Source organism: Thalia democratica, chromosome 2 (genome assembly GCF_965202585.1).
Source record: "Thalia democratica chromosome 2, ktThaDemo2.hap1.1, whole genome shotgun sequence".
Classification (NCBI taxonomy): Eukaryota; Metazoa; Chordata; class Thaliacea; order Salpida; family Salpidae; genus Thalia; species Thalia democratica.
In genome coordinates, this window is record NC_139166.1 from 31,615,827 (window position 1) to 31,635,578 (window position 19,752).

The 19,752-nt window shown below is 25.7% G+C and overlaps 1 protein-coding gene across 1 annotated transcript in view; it reads left to right on the forward strand.

Moving 5' to 3' along the window:
• Positions 1–19,752, forward strand: part of LOC145849837 (macoilin-1-like) — a 51,946-nt gene that overhangs the window by 24,732 nt on the left and 7,462 nt on the right. Inside the window, exons 6-10 of the mRNA XM_082954914.1 lie at positions 5,128–5,223; positions 5,578–5,762; positions 10,084–10,244; positions 17,108–17,269; positions 18,112–18,291. Coding sequence (XP_082811040.1) covers positions 5,128–5,223; positions 5,578–5,762; positions 10,084–10,244; positions 17,108–17,269; positions 18,112–18,291 — 784 coding nt within the window. The remainder of the gene's footprint in view (positions 1–5,127; positions 5,224–5,577; positions 5,763–10,083; positions 10,245–17,107; positions 17,270–18,111; positions 18,292–19,752) is intronic.

The window sequence follows — 19,752 nt, forward strand, 5'->3', positions numbered from 1 at the left end:
AGATAAGAATTCAAACTACAACCAAAAGTTTCAACAAAAAAGATTAAGCGGAAACTATTATTCAAGTAACCCTCAACAGCGGAAAAGAAAAGCTAGTAGAGCTTATAAGCAAGCTTTTGCTTTTACAGCAAAACAAGGTAAACTTAGCAAAGAAAAACATCAGAAACAACATCAAAAAAATAGCAGTTACAATAAAAAATATGATAGCAAGCCAAAATATCAAGTGCCAACAGTGCAGCTTAAAAGTTATAAACAAGACTCAGGCTATTACAATTCTTCAAAAACAAAATCACAAACTAGCGTATCAAGCAATATATTAGCTAAAGAGAAAAACAATTTGACGGTACTTAATTCCTTTGACAAAAAAGAAATTATAACACAGAATAAAAAAGAGTCAGAATTACTAATAGCAGGTATAAAACTTTTAACATTTATCATAAAGCCTTTTGAAGATAAAATATAATTATTTTCACAAAACTAACTAAACAGACTTTAATAAAGGTAAAAAGTTTTAACTTTTTATTAACATGAAAATCTATTTAAATATTTTCTAAACTCAGGTAATTTTTTTAAGAAGTTAAAATGAAAGAAACTATTACGTGTATTTATTTTGTATTCTTTTCTGATAAAATTTCTGAATTGTAAAGTTTAAAGCTTTTTTACTTTTAATGATGTGTTATGAAGTTTTTTATATTATAAATTACAGCTTGGTACTAATTAATTAAAAGCTAAGACATAACAATTATATTATAAAAAAGTTTTATAAGCCTATTTTTATATTGAGAATTTAGTAACTACTTTTTTTCTCTAACTTTAAAACAAAATTAAATTACCAGACTTTTTGCTCGTAAAATAATCAAGTTCAAGTTTAAAGCTTTAAAATTCAACTCGTGATAAACTTTTCCTATAAATTTTGAATTTAAAAGTACTTTCAACTCCCATTTAGTTTTGACTGTTAACGATCAAAAAAAAGACTCGCTAAATTTTTCTCTTTATAAATATCTATAATGCTTAAGTTTTGTGTTGCTTTAATAGAAATATTTTATACTTGAATCCTTTAAAAGTTTGTGCATGAAAATACTATTTATTGTTTTGTAAAATACTTTAAAAAAAATGTTTTCTGTTTTGTTTATTAAAGTTTGCGAGTTAAATATTAAGAACATATGTTTTTCTAAGTTAAAAACAAAATTAAAATGTTTCATGTGTTTTAAAATATTAATTTTCTATTTAATGCACCTTTAAATGCTTAAAATGTTTTGTTTTGTATAAAATAATAGGTTTAAACGTAAATACTGACAGTTTCGTTATTGTCTTGTGGCATAATAACATAGTAGTTTTTACTAAACTTTCTTGAAAGAATATCTCAACTTTTTTTTTTTGAGCCGCGTATTTTTGAAATGAATACTACATTGATGGACAATGAAAAGATGAATTTTTTCTATGTCAACAAGTGACTTCGATGAATTTTTGAATTTGAAGTTTAGAGAAGAACAAGCGAATTAAAACAATTCGTTCCTGCTAAATAAACCACCGTAGAAGAAGAAATCGGAAGAGAAACGCCGGAATAGAAGATGCCCGAGGACAACAGGCCCAAGGACAAGAACTTCGAAGACAACAAGCCAGAAGCCAACTAAATGACTATCATTGTTACTTAATTTGTCTTTATGTTGTGTTTTATCTAAGTTTTTGTAAATTATATAATTTTTGAGATAATAAGTTATTCAGTTTCTTTTTCTTACTTTTTTTTTTTTTTTTGACGCGGCCTTTAAACAATTATAAAAAAGTTTAAAGTTAAGTAAGATTTTAAGGATTTAAATTATTTAAAACCAGGCTTAAAACGTTAAAATTGAAAACTTAAAAAGAAACAATGTAATGATATTAACATCTCATTTTCGTATTTTAAAGCGGATGTTGTAAACTGTTTTACGCAGATTTCGTGACGTGCTTCCAGTATTAAAAAAACAAACATTTTTATTATTTCAAGGAGTTAATTTCATTCCGACGAGTATATATCGGCGTTTGTCTTTCAAATAAGCGTTAAAGTCAGTTGCAAAGTTATTCCGCGGTATGATCTAGTTACGATTAAGTTTAACGTTTTACTTCAATTTATCGAGAATCAAGAAAACGTCTACATCGCGGAGTTGATGTTAGTATTTATGTAACTTTACGATTGTTGATACTTTTTATAGATTTTATTTGTGTCGTGATTTAATAGTTTCTTTCTTCAGAACTAAGAATTATTATTGAAAATAAAGTAAATTGCATTCATTCAAAGTGTGTTTTATTCATAACTTAGGAATAAGTTTGTAACTATATTAAACTATCTCGAGAGTAACCTTTTTAGTTAAAAAGTTCAAAGATGAAGATGATGAAAAGAAACAGCCTAGAAAAAGAAAAAGAAAAATAATATGGTTTAATCCACCATACTGCAAATCAATAAAAACAAACATTGGCAAGAAATTTCTCCAAATAATAAACAAATACTTCGGAGTAGACAGTAAATTCAAAAAATACTTGAATAAGAACAACATCAAATTAAGTTACAGCTGTTTGCCAAACATTGAGACAATCATAAAGAATCATAACAAGAAGCTCACAAACTGCAACAAGAATGATGAAGATGAAACATGTAACTGTAGAAACAAAGAGAAATGTCCTTTGAAAGGCGGTAACTGTAGAGCAAAAAATGTCATATACCAAGCCACAGTAAAAACCGACAATGCAACTAAATCATATATTGGTCTAAGCGCCAACCAATTTAAAAAAAGAGTGGCAACCCACAGAACGACAATAAATAGCAACCCAGAAGATAAAAATTATATTCAATACAAACAAGCAACTGAGCTATCAAAATACATCCACACATTGAAGAACGAAAATAAGAATTATGAATTGACTTGGACAATACTGGAAAAAGAACATGAATCAAGACCGAGAATCGAGACGTGCAGGTTGTGCTTGAAAGAAGCATTAAAGATCCTACAAGCAGATAAGAACTGTATTAACAAAAGATCAGAAGTAATGAGCTCTTGCAGGCACAGAAACAAATTTTTATTATTCTATTGGAATGAGTCTAAAACCTAATAATTTAAATATTTTTAGCATTTTAATCATCCGTTAGTTTTTTCAGAATTTTGTTAAGAATTTGTTGTGTTTTCGTTTATATTACTGCATTTAGTTTTTTAATTTCTTTTATTTTTATTTATTAATTAATACCAATATTTAGTTCACCTAATTATGCATTTTTCATTAAAATTTGAATAGTTAATGTTTATTTATTTTTTACGCATCAATGAGTTCAGATTCACATTACTGCCAATGTCTAAATGTTATTTACTGTTTTGAAATTATTTGAAAAGGTCGGCTAAGGCCCACCGAAACCGGTAATAAACCAAAGCAGTGCTTAAACATTTGTTTTTATTATTATAATTTATTACTTAACATATTATTTTATATGTGGTAATAATATCGCTTTTAATTGTTTACTATTTTTCTCTACTTAAATTTAGACTAACTTTTAAAATTTATTTTATTTTTACTTACTACTTTTACTTTTTAAATGAAAGAAAATGAAATTACATGCATCGTTACTTTATGAATGTCTACCGCTTAAGTACTTAAGAAAAAATTCAAGTTTTTTTATTTACTTTTTCAAGTAATTTTATTTAAATATAATTTATAATATAAAACGTAAACTTTGCATTTTTTATTTGCTACATAAATTTTTGATTAAGTTTTTTGGTTTGTCTAAAATACAATAATTAATAATTAGCTCAATTTTTAGTCCACATTTATTGTTTAACTTATACTTTGCTTTTCATGTTAAATAATGTATATTAAAAAAACCCAGAGGTAGACAAACAACCGTCCACGGGTTGTACCGGATAGTAGTGACCATGTTTATACTGATGCTGTCTACTTAGTTTATAGCAAGTTAAAGTTACATAGTTTGATTTACTCTTTTTGTTTTTTTTTTTTTGAATCCTCGACCTTGTTTTTTAAAAATCGTGTAGTAAAAGTCTTTTTTTATAATTTATAATTATTAATAACTTCAATTGATCTTAACAATAAACTATTAATTTGAAAAGTATTTGCTTAATTTATAAGGAGTTTTGTACAAAATGAATACAATAATTAGAAGATTACACTAAACTGTATTTTTTGAAGCCTAAAGGTAAGTAAGGCAATAACAGTTAAAAAAATATTATTTGTTTCTTATTTTAATGACTTTAAAGGCATACTGTCTACAATCTGAATTTATGTAATACGTGAAAATAGTTGTTATATGTTTTAAGAAAGTTTTTAAAAACTAAAATCTTTTTTTCTAGTTTGAATAACAAGTTTTAAGACTGGAAACTCAAGCTAAGTTGTCATATAAATTAAAAATATGAGTTTGAATTTTAAATTTTAATAAACAAGAAATAAAATTTAGGTATTGTGCTCATGAAATTATATAACTTAAAAATGATTAGTTAAATGGTACCATTTTTTATTTTCAAATTTTATCGGTTGCATGCTTAAAATTGTACTTATGATAATCTTAGGAAAAAATTATTATTATAAAAATTTTATTTCTAAGCAACTATGAGATTTTTTTCTCTATTTTAACCTACTTAATTTTTTTAATTAATGTAATAAAGTAGAACTTTGCTAAAGTCTATAACTTAAACTGTTTCTCATGATAATATAAAAAGTACGTTTTCACTTAGTTTAAATATATTTTAAGCTACTGTTTTTATTTGTGTTAACATGGTCTGTTATTTTACTTATAGTTTTAAGATCCAAAAAAATTATTGCGGTCATAATATAGAAAAACTTCATATATATACATATATATATATTAAAAAAGTTTTTTCCGTACAGTATTATTATGAAAAATAGCTCAACTTTAATAATATATTAAGGAAAGTTCTCTCACTCAATTTCAATTATTAAAAATAAATATGTTTTTTTTTAATGTTATAATTTCATTTACATTTTTTATCGAAACTAAAAATTTTAAGTTTAAATTTTTTTTTGTTAAGTATACTTAATCCCTTAATTTTGTTTCCATAAAAGCTGCAACTGAAATTTAAATGTTTTGATTAAATTGGTAAGTAAAATAGTTTTATAAATATTTATTTTTAGACCAACAACTTCAATGTCTACCTGCACCGATACCTGTAACCTCACAAAAGAAAAATTCAGATAAAAAATCAAAACATACTACAAGTCAAGAACAAGGTAGTGTAAATGTATGATCACTAACTAATTATTAGTTTTAAAATAGTTTTTTATATATCGAAATTCTTTTACAATATGTTTTTTAAGTAAATGTCAATTATTCATTTACATATTTTCGGAAAACTGTGTAAATAACAAAATATCTTGTTAAAAAACTCTTTTTTTAAATAATGTTTTTTTTTTCAATCATTCACATTCTTATAATAATAAAATATGTATATACTGTTGTCAAATTTTTATTACGATCGAAATGCATTTATTAAAAACTGCAATTTGCAATATAAAACGAAACATGTTTTATCTTCTAGCTGAATACAATTAAGTAACCAACTCATAGTGATGTTGATTTTTAAGGCGACGTACGCGATATTCAAGTAACCACTCGGAATCGAGCGTCGAGTAAAAATAAACAAAAAGAAACGAAAAAAATAAGAAATACAAATAACAACCACCACGACGGAAACGGTGATAATCAAAATGGCAAAAGTGATAAAAAAATTAAAACTGTTATCAGAAGTTCGTCTCAATCATCACAAAATGTTTGTTTATTAATTAGCTAGTATTAATATTAGCAGTAGTTAACGTTTTTTTTTACTAGAAACTGTTGTAACTTTGTTATTTTAAAACTGAGCTGCTTTGCTTATATAAACACAAAGTACTATATAATTTTTCACCATATTCATAACTTTTTGTTGTTATACTATTCACATGAAGATATTTTTTAAATTTGTAATGAGTTATTTCGTTATATTTTCCACTTGCTAAAGAAGAATTTGAACAATATAATAACAAAACTTATCTATTTCCCAACTGTAATTTTTTCAGTTTAAAATGATTTTTAATTAAATCAAGTGACTAGTAAATTGGCCATAATATCAAGAGCAGGGTTTCCAAAAGTGGACCAAAGGATCACATAAATTTAGGGGACCATAAGCAGTTAAGATGCCGCAGGTGGGCCGTGAGGTTATAATTTAGAACTTACTCTAGAAAAGAGAAGAAGGTTTTAGGCGGTTTAATGGTAGTTTTAAAACTTAAATAAGATATTATGAAAAATTTTAGGAAGTTTAGGGGGCCATAAGCTACTAAAGGGGGAGCCACAAGGCCATAGTTTGAAATTTACCTTAGATATTCTGGAGTTGATGATGTAGAGCAAAAAAAAGTCTTTATAGTTTTTATGGTAGTATGAAACTTGTACTAGATGTTATGGAAAAGTTTTAAGAAATTTAGGAGGCCATAACCTGTAAAAGGGGGAGCCACAAGGCCATAACTTTAAACTTACACTAGGTATTCTGGATTTGATCATGAAGAGCAAAAAAAGGTAGTTTTTGAGGGGGCCATAACTTCTTTAATTTTTTTAAAAGGGGCCTTTTGAAAAAAAAAGGGAAACCCTGATCTAGAGTAAATTTTAAACTAACCAAAAGTACTACTAAAACTTTTTTTTGCTCTTTATCATGAACTCCTGAATATCTAGTGTGAGTTTTAAATTATAACCCCATGGCCCACCTGTGGCACCTTAAATGCTTATGGCCCCCCTTAATTTCTGTGATCACTTGGCCCACTTTGGGAAACCCTGCTCTAGATATTACGGTAAATTTTTGAAACTTACACTAAATCTTCTGAGGTTCATGATAAAGAGCAAAAAATGGTCTTAGGGTTTTTTATTGAGAAATGTAATTAGGAGAAGGCCATTGTTTCTAAATTTCTTCAAGGGTTTTTCTTATACAAAAAAAAAGTTTTAAAAACCCTACTTTATACAAAATTTGTGTTTATTTCTATTTAAAATTTATCTATAATATAGTCCACTATTCTTTTATAAATAATACATTGATTTACTTCGTAAGTAACTAATTATAACTTAATTTATAATTTTTTTGATCGTTTTACGATTTTACTATTTAACAGAAAAAATATTGAGTTAAAGATAATTTAGTGATGTAAATCGCGAACTTTCAGTACCAAAGTAAGTAAGCAGCTTAAAATTGTTTATAGTTGTTATTAAAGATAAGTAAATAAATCAATAACCAAAGTCTAAGTTATTTTAGAACTTTAAAATTTAAAAATACTTGTTTACTTAGATTTTGAGTATCAACTGTGTGGTGTTTTTTTATTTTAATAAATATATATATTTTTTTAATTTATCTTATAAAAACTTAAAACATTAACCGCCTTTAATAAGGTTTCTCAAAAACTACCCTAAGTCCTTTTTTTGCTCTTTATCACCAACTCCGTAATATCTTGTGTAAAATTCAAATCAATGGCCTTATGCCCCCCTCCCCTTTGCAGCTTATGGCCCCTTTGGGAAGCCAAAGTTGTGTAAGCTCCAAATTTTCTGGTAACATCTGGTGTAAGTTCCAAAACTACCCTTTAATACGCCTTAGACCTTTTTTCTCTTCATCATGAACTCCAGAATATCTAGTGAAAGTTTTAAAATGAATTTCATTCACCCTAAAAATCTGGTGAAGACCACTGGACTAACTCCATATTTCGTTCATTTTGAAACTCGTAAGTTAGCCTAGCAAAGCTGTAGTCATCAATATAAATCCTGATGTAGTCGTCAATAAAAATCCACAAACCTACTTTTTGCTGACAGTATAAGTGACGTCAGATTTAAAAATTGTCGTCCAACGTGAAAAATATGTTGTCCACTAGAAATAGCTTGTCTGTCTACTAAGAGCGTTTGTTTAAAATGATCAAAATTTGTCGGCAGCTTAAACTAGTTTATAACATTACTTAATTATAATTGGCTAGTTTATATTTATTTTACGTTTAATTTTTTTTATCAATATTAATATTGAAACGTAGCTGAAATTGAATATTTTTAGTAACTATTTAGCCAATATATTAAAGCGCTGCCACTCACTTCTTCTTGTTAAAGTATTTATAAAAGCTTATACTTATTTATTTAAACTTTATTAATATTAAACTAGTCTATTTATTGAGTTAAGGCTATGGAAGTCTAAGGATTTTTACAAAACTAACATTGGCTATAGTCAAGAGTCATAAGTATGAACTACAAATAACTTTTTATAAAATAATTTCCAATAAAGATAATAATTTACGTATAGAGAGCTTTTTATTTTTCTTTAAAGCTTAAGAATTCCCTTAATACTATATTCTCCTAGGTTTTATAACTATGGGACTTTAAATTTTCAGTAATATGTTCTTTCCTTGAATAGTTTAAAACATCTTCTTGTATTAAATACATTCTTGCTTATACACAAATAAGTAATGTAACTTTATTTATGTTTTTTTTTTAATATCAAATTATTATCTAGAAGCTTTGAAAAACTAATACAAGCATTAACTAATAAGTATAGAATATTTAAACTGAAAAAGTTTTGAGACGATTGCATTAAAACAACGAAAGAAGATAGACTCTTGAAAATAAAATTTTTTTCTCCGTTTTATCTTAATCTATAATTATTAAAGTGTTTATGCTTAAATTTTAGTTCTGAGAATTTGTTTTAAGGGGTACTTAAGCAACTGGTAGCTAAATTTAGTTTGTGTAAAAGAAGACTAGTATATAAAATAATGTTTTGCACCTTCTACGGCATAAGTTTTGTTTTAGTTGTTATGTTTTTCAATAGCTCAGATTTCTACCATATTTTATTGTTAATTTTATTGATATAGTGATTATTTAATATTTATTGTTTAAACTTTAGGTCATTATTTTCTTATTATTTTTTAATTTTTTTTTTAATTTAGCTAGTTTTTTTCTTCAACGAGTGGTAACCCTAGTTTGTTTTTATGATATATTTATATTTGAGTGTAATAAAAGAAACCTGTTTGATAAATTTAAAGAAACATTTTTAAAGTTTAGCCTCATTAAATCTTAAAAACATTTAAACTATATCTAAATATATGCTGCTATTGCAAATAGATAAAAATAGTTTTATAATTCAATAAAAATAATTAGAGCTCACGTTTTAAAGTATATAACTCAAATAAATTGTTTTGACATTATTATTAGCAATAAAGTGACTCTCAAGTATACTTAAGTAGATTGCATAATTGCTTGTCTAAACTTCAAATGTTTAACAAGCCTTATAAAAAGTTATTAAAATATTGATTATAATAAAGTTTCAAAAATTAAGTTGACTATGAAAACTTTACAAACCAAAAGTTGTATGAATTTTTAGATATGTATCCTAAATGTATTTTTCAAGAGTATTTTGAAAATTTACTATAGTCAAGGATTTAGTTTTGTAAGTTTAAGGTGTAAGTTTTAGTATGGTTAATTGATAGTGTTTATTACTATTCATAACTACAGTTGAAAATTGTAATATCACCTCTTCTCAAACCATAATAGCTGCTTTAAATTTAGTAAATATAGTTATAATTAAGTTTAGCAATTTTGTTTATGAAGTGTATAGACTTTTTGAAAAGTTTTGATGTGTTAACAATCTTGTTATACTTGTTATAACATTTTTAAATCCGAATGAGTAGGCTTAATATTTATGTAAAGACATCGTTTTTTTAGTGGTTTTGTGCAAGTATTAAATTAGTTTTTCAGTATTTTTACAGAAAATACTTAACTTTTATCATTTAGCTAAAAATCATGTTATTTGTTTGTTTTAATAAATGACGTAAATACTATGAATAAATAAAAATAAAATATCTATTCTTTGTTTTTTATTCAGAAATTAAAGTCAATTTAGTTGATTCCTTTTTTTTACCTAAAAAGTTTAGCATTTGTTGATCTCTAAAGTGAGCTAGAATAAACTTAATTTTGAAATTATTAAAATAAAATTTACAATAATTTAAAACAGTCTACTCTTGAACTTTTTATTAGAAAATTAGTGTATTTAAATTCTTAAATAACTTTTCTTTGAACTTAATTCTGTCCTTTCGTTTGAACAGCCCTCACCAAAAACTAACAATAATCGGAAATCACCAAAACTAGTAAAGAAGAATGTTTTGCCTAGTAACGAAATAATTACCAAGACAACGTGCATAGTAACCAATACTTGCACAAGTGCTGTAACTTCACTGGTTAATTCTACTAAGAAAATTGAACTCACGTTAGTAAAGCTAAAAACATAAAATAAATAATTTACTTTAAATATTTTATTAAGTATAGGTTCTTTATAGTTTATGTTATGCTATTAGAGTTACTAAAATCGAAGATATCAAACGTAAATTTTTACTATTTTCTAAGATTTTAAAATATGAGAATAACGTTTAATATGTTTATTATTGACAAAATGTAACAAAGTCTTCTCAATGCAGCTTTTGTTTAAGATAGTTTTAAACCAATCATTTTTGTCATAGATATACTATAATGATATGTTATTATGATTTTAATTTTCGTGTAGACCTCTTTTCTACTGCAGTCTAGATGAATAAGGTTGAACCACATTTTTAAATAAAAGTACATTTATAATTTTAGTAATTAATATGATTTAGTTTCTGAACGGCAAGTTAAAATGTTTAAAAGCAATATCAATGTAAAGTTTTAACTAAAAAAGTGTAAACACAGTTCTTATTCACTTATCCGGACTTCATTTATCCGAACAGTTTCAGTCGAAAAAAAATTTCAAAACTAAATAAAAAAAGCTTTGTGTGATACAAATATTTAAGCTGTCATTGTGTAAAAAGACTTAAGTGTATTATAAATTTTGCAATTAAGACCATTATTATGACGTTATAATACTACTAAAGCTTACATAGAAACTTTGTTCAAAGCTAGTCAAAAATCAAAAAGTTTTTCATCTAAATAAAAAAAAGTTCTTGATAGTTGATAAGTTCTAAGTTTTTTTAGAAAATAAATGTATAAAAGTTCTTAATTCAAAAACATTTTGTTTAAGATGAGGTGTATGACAATTATTCTTAGTTTTTATTTAAAAGTTATATAAGTTAGACACACTCAACATACCAGGTTTTAGAAATTGACAAGACATAAAAAACAAACTAGTTTCACTAACCGTTGAAAAATTGTGTAGAAGTTTGTAAAATGATTAAAAAACGCGTCAAAGTTTTTTTATAATGGAGCAGTTTAACATAGGCAGGTCGACTTTGTACGACATTTTGTAAAGTAAAGAAAGTTTTGAAGATTTTAAAGCAGAAAAAGAGGAGCTGAGCTTTTATCATTTATTATGCTTTACATAATATACAGCAGTTATATTATTTTTTGAAAAAATATATACTTTACTTATCCGGAAAAATGCTTATCTGGACATGTTTACGGAAAAATCTTGCCCAACATGTCCAGATAAGTGAATAATCACTGTATAAACAAAACAAGTGTCTTTAATTATTATACACTTCTAAAGTATTAAAATTACTAATGTTTTCTCTTGTCAGATTTAGACTTTTTTTATAAATGTCTTTACCATGACCATGTAAGAGAAAAGTATTATAAAGTTATTTATAATTGTTATAAATCCATTTTAAATAAATAATAACTTAATACAAAAATCTATTTTAATGTTTCTAATGTGACTGAAAATAATAACAGTAAAAGTTAAATCTAATAATAAAGTTAATAGATTAGTTAAATTTAACTATATCAATAACTTGATAGATATATCACACTGTTATTTAAGTATTCTGTGAATTAAATTGAAGTATTTATATTTTTAAATACTTTATATGTTTAATCGCAGCTTGTATAATAATAGTATAAAACTATTACTAAAGAACTTAGTATTTGAAATGTTTAGAACTTCTATTTCGTTTTTATTACATATAATATTCTAAAGATTTCAGAAGTAATACTAATTTTTTTTAAATATAAATAAGAAACTTGTTTAATCTTTATTGGTTGAATTTTCGGCTTAACTTTCTTAGTTTATTTTATGTTTATTAGCGTATTAAAAAAACTTCAAAAAAATGCTTATAAAATTACTTAGAAAATAATATTTTAAGCTGCTAACAATTGTCAAATTTGTTTGTTATTGGAAATTTATAGAAAATGTAGGTGTTTGGGGCGTAAATTAGAATTAAATTATAAATTTCTGATTATAAATAAACATAGTTTTTTCAACTTTAATTGTCAATGATATAAACATAAAATTACGTCAATACTTTTCGTACTTCATTAATCAATTTACTTTGTTTTCCTTACGATCAAATTGAAAAACTTAATAGTTCAAGTTAATCTATCTTTATATTGAAAACATGTTTGCTGTTTAATAAGTTTTTAGTGTTCAAAAATATAATAAGTATTGTGTGTTGTGGCTTATATAACGTGTCATTTTTAATTATATCAGGTAACCGTTGATACAACCTGTACGATTTCTAACATTGATAATTTTTTATATTTTGTTGTAAAAGTAGTTAATAGTTTTTTTGTTTATTGGTAAGTAGTTTTTACATAAAGTAGTTCTTTTGCTACATCATCTGTTAAAAAAATACAATGCGGACGAAAACTAAATGTTTTAGAATATTGCTTTGTACGTTACCATGAGGACTACAAGAATTATATTTGATGTATTATTTTTATTGAATCACAAGAAGAGTTAAATATTTAATCGTGTAAAATGTGCAGTGCTTAAAGTTTGACAAAAAAAGGTTTATCTTCTTCGACATACAAACAAAAGTTGAATTTTGCTAGTTTTCAGTAAAATAGACAAGTTAAATAAATTATGTTCCCGTAAATGCTTCGTTATTTTCTTTTTTTGTTATGGTAATAAGAAATTAGTTTTATTTAGGGAAATCTATAAATATTGTGAATTTAACTCACCCACATTTTTTATTTACACAAAAAAGTTATTTTTTATCTTCGATTTAAAAATTTAAACAATAAGGTTCTTTTAGACTTTGACTAAAAATATTTCCTGGCAGTAAGTCACTTACAAATAAAAAACAAAACCAACAGAAAAATCTAAATCTATAATTTTAAAAGAGCTTGTAGGATGATAAGGTATTCATCTGGCATTGACGGTGAATTAAGATTGCAAACCTAAAATTTAACTAAAATCGCTTTATTGTCTTCCGTTTTAATGACCTTTGGTGTCACTCCTTGATTTGCAAAAAGTAATTTTTGAAAGCAGAAGTTGTAAACTGACAGATACAACTACTCTGTAATTGTATAGTGTTAACCATTTATCAGACACAATAGATTATTATATATTAAATACATTGGAAAAAATGTTCTAAAATGTTATAATTTTCCTGTAAGATTTAACTTAATCTCTTTAATAAACTTAATTACATTCGAAATAGCTGTGTAATTTCGTGCCTCATTTCAGTTTCCTTTAGTGTTTAATATGGAATGTCCAACATCATTACTTTATGAATCAGTTAGAGAAAACTCAAATGAAATGTCAGTATCATATGATTAAACAAAGTTTAGCAATTTATAATTTATTCAGCATCTGTTGCCATGCAGTTTCTGTAAAAAATTCTTTAGGGAATAGGGGGGTCCAACATTTTTTTTTTTTACTAAATTTAGTTTTGGTTCTTATATTAAAGCTAAAAGTATAAACTATAAGTCACATTTACTAGAATATAAAATTTTTAATTAGTTTTTGAGATTTAGATGTTTTTGTAAAACAACTTCTATACTAACATACGGACCGCAATTTGTTTATCGTCAGTTTTTTCGGAAATTCAAAAGTTCACTAAAAATTTATCTTCTTCTTCATTTTCTAAGCTAGAAAACTCTAGTTTTCTGAAAACGATCCTTTTATAGTTAAGACTATGAATGTTGCAATTTTAAAAATATTAAAAATTGAAAATTTTAGATTAAAAAAACAAAAAAAAATTAGTGGTTTTTTTATAAAACTTCTATTTTGCAAAATAAAAAATTCCTGCACTCATTTGATTTAAATATTAGTTATGGACTTTCTGTGAAATATTTGAAGTAAATAATGAAGGATAGAATAGATTTTTAGTGTAATAGTCTTTTTTTTGCGTTTTAAGTTTGCGCTTTTCATTAGGAACTTATTGAGCATGCCGACTTTGATCGCTTATATCTCAAAAGTTACTTTATTTTTTTTAAAGTGATTAAAAATGTCTGATAGCTCAAATATTAACTCTACAAATAAGATCATCTTGTAAAAAAGATGATGGAGCCCCTTCCCCCTTAACTGTTTTTTGGCTAATCTGGTCTAAGGCATGCTATTTATTTTAGACCAAAAGTTTTCAATGATAATTCTTTAAAATCATTAAGGCGTCGTTCAAGTGCAAAAATTTTGCACTTCGGCTTGTCTGTAAATCTATTTGCTCGAAAAATAGCGAGTGAATAAAGATGTTTAAACTGAGGTTTATACGTTCGTTAGAACCAAATTCCTAAAAAATTCATCAGGCTTTTGATAAAACTTTTTTTTTATTGGTTTAATGTTGTTAACAAATTTTGTCAAAAATCTATCAGTTACCATCAGTGGCACTCTATTTTGGAAATAAAATAAGTCATCGTCATTTTTTTTTATGTGAATTTTGAGACGATAACTACAAATCAACAAATGCAATGTATTACATTTGTTTTAGCATATTGGAACCTAGGAATAAATGACAAATGTTGTGAGGTGTTTATTACGGGAACGGGTCAAATATACACGAAGACATTTTTGTATGAAGACATTTCTGCACGAAGGGTCACTTTTTCACAAGAATAATAAATAATAAATTAATTAAAAATAAAACAAAAGAAGAAGAAAAAATAAGTTACCTACCGAGCTTAAGGGTTAGGGGTAACAGTAGAAGTAAAAGTAAAATAAACAAAAATTCAATTTTAATAAAAAAATAAAAAAAATAAAAATAAAATTTAACTCTTGCAAAAGTGTCTCTTCGAGCATATTTGACACCTGTCCGTTTATTACATTCTCGCAATGTAATCCTGTAACCAAGGCAGGGTTGCCAAAATACCTTGAATTTGACAATATAGGCTAAAAAATGGAATTTGAGAAAAAAAAAAAAAGAATTTTGAACAAAATTCACCAAAAACGTGAAAAAACTTGGAATTTTAAACAACGTTTACATGTTAAGTAGTAAAATTTTGTAATTAGTAAACTAAGTAGTGAAATTTTGGTTTGACACAAAAAATCGATCTTATAGATAAATTTTTTGTCATCATCAAAAATTTTTTTTATTAAAAAATACATTTCGATAAGCTTTAAGATATATTTTCAACGTCGTTATACTATTTAGCACAGTTTTTTTTACCTTGAATTAATTTTAAACTAAAAATAGATCCTAAAACGTGTAGTCTTAAAAACCTGGAGAAAATTTGGCAAATACCAGTGGCAACCCTACCAAGGGATGTTGGTATACTTAATTGGTTTTTACTATTAATTCTAACTTTTTTATTACGATATGCTACTTTATCTAATCAAGACGCAACAAATGATCAGATAAATCTATTTTAGAAAAAAAAAACTAAATACTATTAGAAAACAGTATATTTCAAAGTACAAACTACTTTTTATAAATCTAAAATTTGGTATAAATTAAAAATTAATAATAAATTAATATTAATAAAATAAGACCTACTTACAACAACTGAGGATCTCCTACATGCAAGTATAGGAGTGAAATATTGTTTTGTTAGTAATAAACTGTTAAAATAAATATTGGATAAAAATCTCCTTGAAGACATTTAAGTCGAGAATTTTAAATTGTTTAATTTGAAACAAGTTATAATATAATAAATTAAGTTTAAGTACAAAGTACTTTAAAATCTTTAACTAATGTGAAACCATAAAATATTTAAATCTTACTCAAAACGAACTAAAATAATTAATTATTGTTTATTTAGAACTATTTATGTATAAACAATAAACATACATTGATTGGTAATGTACAGTTCTTACAAGATAAGTCTTTATCTTTATTTAGGTGATCTCACAATAATAACTGAGACTGAACAAGAATCTAATGTTGAATGTTATGTTTGAACACATACTTTAAACTTCCATATATAGTTATTTGGTCAGTAATATTTCTAGTTGACTGACTCCACAAATTTGACATTTAAAACAATAAAACAGCAAGTAAATATAGCAGTTTCATTACAATCCCACAATTTCTTGTTCACACATCTGTGACGGACTGAAAAGTTTCATAATGTGTTCTGTGAACCAATTTTATTGTTTTTCTGAAGAGAATTTATCCATCTTGCAACGTGATCGTTAAAAAGCTACGGTGCTTCGAGGTGACCATTTTGTTTCCAAGTCTTAAGGATACCGAATGTAAAACGACGTAAGACTTTGTCTTGAATGATATATGCTTCAAATAGTTACTGCTAGTGAATTGACTTGTTTGTTTCTGTGCGTTAAAACAACATTGCTTTTTACTTTCCTCAAAATTTTAAGTGGAATTACTCCCTTTAGCTGCAGTGGTTATATATTACCACATATTCAACTTTAAAATGTTTTTATTTTTAAGAGTCATTTTCGCATTTTTATTTTATTTTCGTTCGTTGTTTTTGTGTAAAATTAACACCAAGCTTATTACTGTTGCACTTGCTCATTTGTACAAATCGAGCACTTTAATTTTTGTTCACTTAGTATATCTTATTTTTGTTTTAATATAAAAAAAAACAAGATAATATTACAAATGTATCATTGAAACTTGGTTGATTTTAATTTACATATTTGAAAAAAGTTTAAGGAGGTATTATCCTATTTGTTTACATATACAACTAAAGTGTTTTAAAAATGGCCTACAGACTTGGTTATGCCATGAATGATTTATTAGTTTTTTTTATTTATTTCAAAGTCTTTTAAACTAAATAAAAGTTAACTATATGAGACCGTAGTTGCCAAAAATAGCCAAAAAAAGGAGTATTACTACTATGGTTTGAAGCTATGTCAAGTAAAATAGAATATTAAAGGTATAATTGCATACATAAACAATCTCTCTTAATTTATTTTTATTGCACAGCAATGAAATATTGAAAGCTATATTACTAAAATTATCAACATAATTTAACTGTTAACAGAATAGAACAAAAGTTTGAACAGACAATAACCAAACTTCGTTCTGAACTTCAAGAAGTTAAGAGAGAATCTAAACATAAGATAGATGCAATTACAATAATTGAAAGAAATACTAAAAATGAATTGAAGAAATTAAAAGAAGAACATGAAACGTTAAATAATAAGTATGTTTTTTTTTTTACTTGAAGTTTTTTAAGGCCAAAGAGTGTATGAACATTTCCAGAAAATTTAAGGTCTTTAGCAAGAAAATTTGAGGTCTTTAGCATGAAAAACCTATAAGATTATAAAAATGAAGTAAATTTTTAAAATTTGTATTAAAATAATCCCTCCAGTTGTTTGTATTACAATTTTTTACAAAACTAACTGTGTTTCAAATATTATCTTTTAGGTATTTTATAGTTTATACTGCTTTTAAATAAGATGGTTGATATTTAAAGAATTTTTGACCTACTTCGTATGGCCTTAAATTGTATTAGTACTTATTAAATGATTTTAGGTGCTATAAATAATAAAGTTTTTCAAAAGTTGCAACGACATAGGCTATTTTGTTTTAAAATTAAACGAAAAACAATCTTAAAAGCTATTTTTTGTTTGTATAAATTTATGATAAATTAAATAGCTTAAATTCAGAAAGGATATTTTTTTAAATAGCACCAAATAATTAATCTTTTACTTAGCAAATACTTTTAAAACAAGCTTAAAATCAAGTGAACGTATAAGTGTAACAAATATCTGATAAGAATTACTTTCAGTTAATTAAAGATGAAACAACTGAAATATGTAGGGGTCTTACAGTTTTAAGTTATACCTTTTTAAAACATTAACTAAAAAAGGAATGCAGTATTATTTAGAAACATTTTTACTGTAAAAAATAACTTAATGATTTTAAACTTAAGCAAATCCATTGTAAACTCATCTAACTTTGCTTTAACTTGAAAAAAGTTTTTGTTTATAAGTATATAAAAGATATTATAAGTGTATTACTAGAATAAAAATAATCAATTAGATATCAGTGTCTATGTAGTGGAAAACAAAAAGATAAATTATCAATAATGTCAATGGAAAGAAAAATTAAGGTTGAAATAGAAAACAGAAATTCAACAGAAAAATATTTACAAGAAGAAATTAGAAGATTAAAAGAAAGAGACGAAAATAAAAAAAAAGAAAATAATGAAATTCTAAACAAGTTTGTTATTCATGTTTTATATTATTGATAGTGCTATTAATTGGTTTATTTTTAAATTGAAATTATTATTCAAATACTTACTTGTTTTGTTACTTTTTTAGTTATATGTTTTATTATTCAGTTCATAAGGGGACCACCCTGTTTTGTACATGTAGAGTAAGAATTTTTTTAAAAGTTTTGTTTTTGTGCATACATTACAGTTTTATTTATTTTCTCTATGGAGTATACTAACAAATATATATACAAAATACACTTTAATGAACAAACAGTTCTACATCTACCTAGTTTACTCAAAGATTAAAATTTTCTCTTAGAGGGGATTAAATAGCTAACAAATGTACTAAAACGAACTAAAGTCGAAGTAGTTAAAAAAGATTCTTACAGAATATGATTTGAAAATCTGTAAACAGATAATCTTAATTGAAAAACTAAGAGAACGCACAACTAAATAATTCCTTTCCCTACAAAATCTAAACAGACTAATTTCACGCTAAATCACTTCTGCTGCTCTATCAACAGTGTTCAACAACAGCAGTAAATTAAAATTCAGCAGAAGCAAAACGATCAGGCTCATCAACAATTATTAGTTCATCAGTAAATCAAGCTCAAATCTCAGCAGTAAAGAAGCCACAGAACGGTTGTGCTCAGAATTTCACCTGAAGCTATTTATCAACTACGGTAATCAATAGCATTTCAAACAACTACTAAGCCTCAAATTTACAACTCAACAACAAATATGACAACCGCTAATATGCTCCATTGCTTGGAGTTTTAAAAGAAGACATCAAAAATTTTCTGGTAAAAATTAGAAAACCATTTTTCACAGTTGGGTCATCGATTTAGCTGTCCAAAGAATGCGGCCACTTCACATTCAAACCTTTCTAGCTAACTAAAGTCCTCAAACGTTCTCCAGAATTTTTCATCGAGCGTTTTTCGGCCTTTGTCATCTTTAGCTTTGACATACAGATGCTACACATGTATAATATTTCGCTTGTTTTCTACTTTACCACTTAATAAGCAGAAAATAAACTACGTGTGAACACAAGTCTTTAGAAACTCCGAAGTCGCACTAGATGTGAATTCCAGTTTGCCATCACTAAATGCTTTGTTAAGTACCCCAAGTTCGAAGAAAAAATCGTTGTAGCACTTAAACAATCCACGCGAACCACCCTGAGAAGTCTCACAGGTAGTTAAAACTTTTTACAAAAAGCCTGACAGTCTGATACACAATATCTACAAGTTGTTTGCGGGAAAACTCGAAGTAAATCCGCATATATTTATTTTAAATGGGCTTGTATGACCTTTTATACTTTCTTTATTTTTGACGGCTGAATTGTAATTGCAGCCTTGGCCTTTGACTTGAATTGCGTTATATTTTGTATGATATTTGGAAAAGAGACAAATTGTTTGGCATCACTTTGCATTGACTTCACGTTTATGCTTGAAATGTAGCTTTTTGAG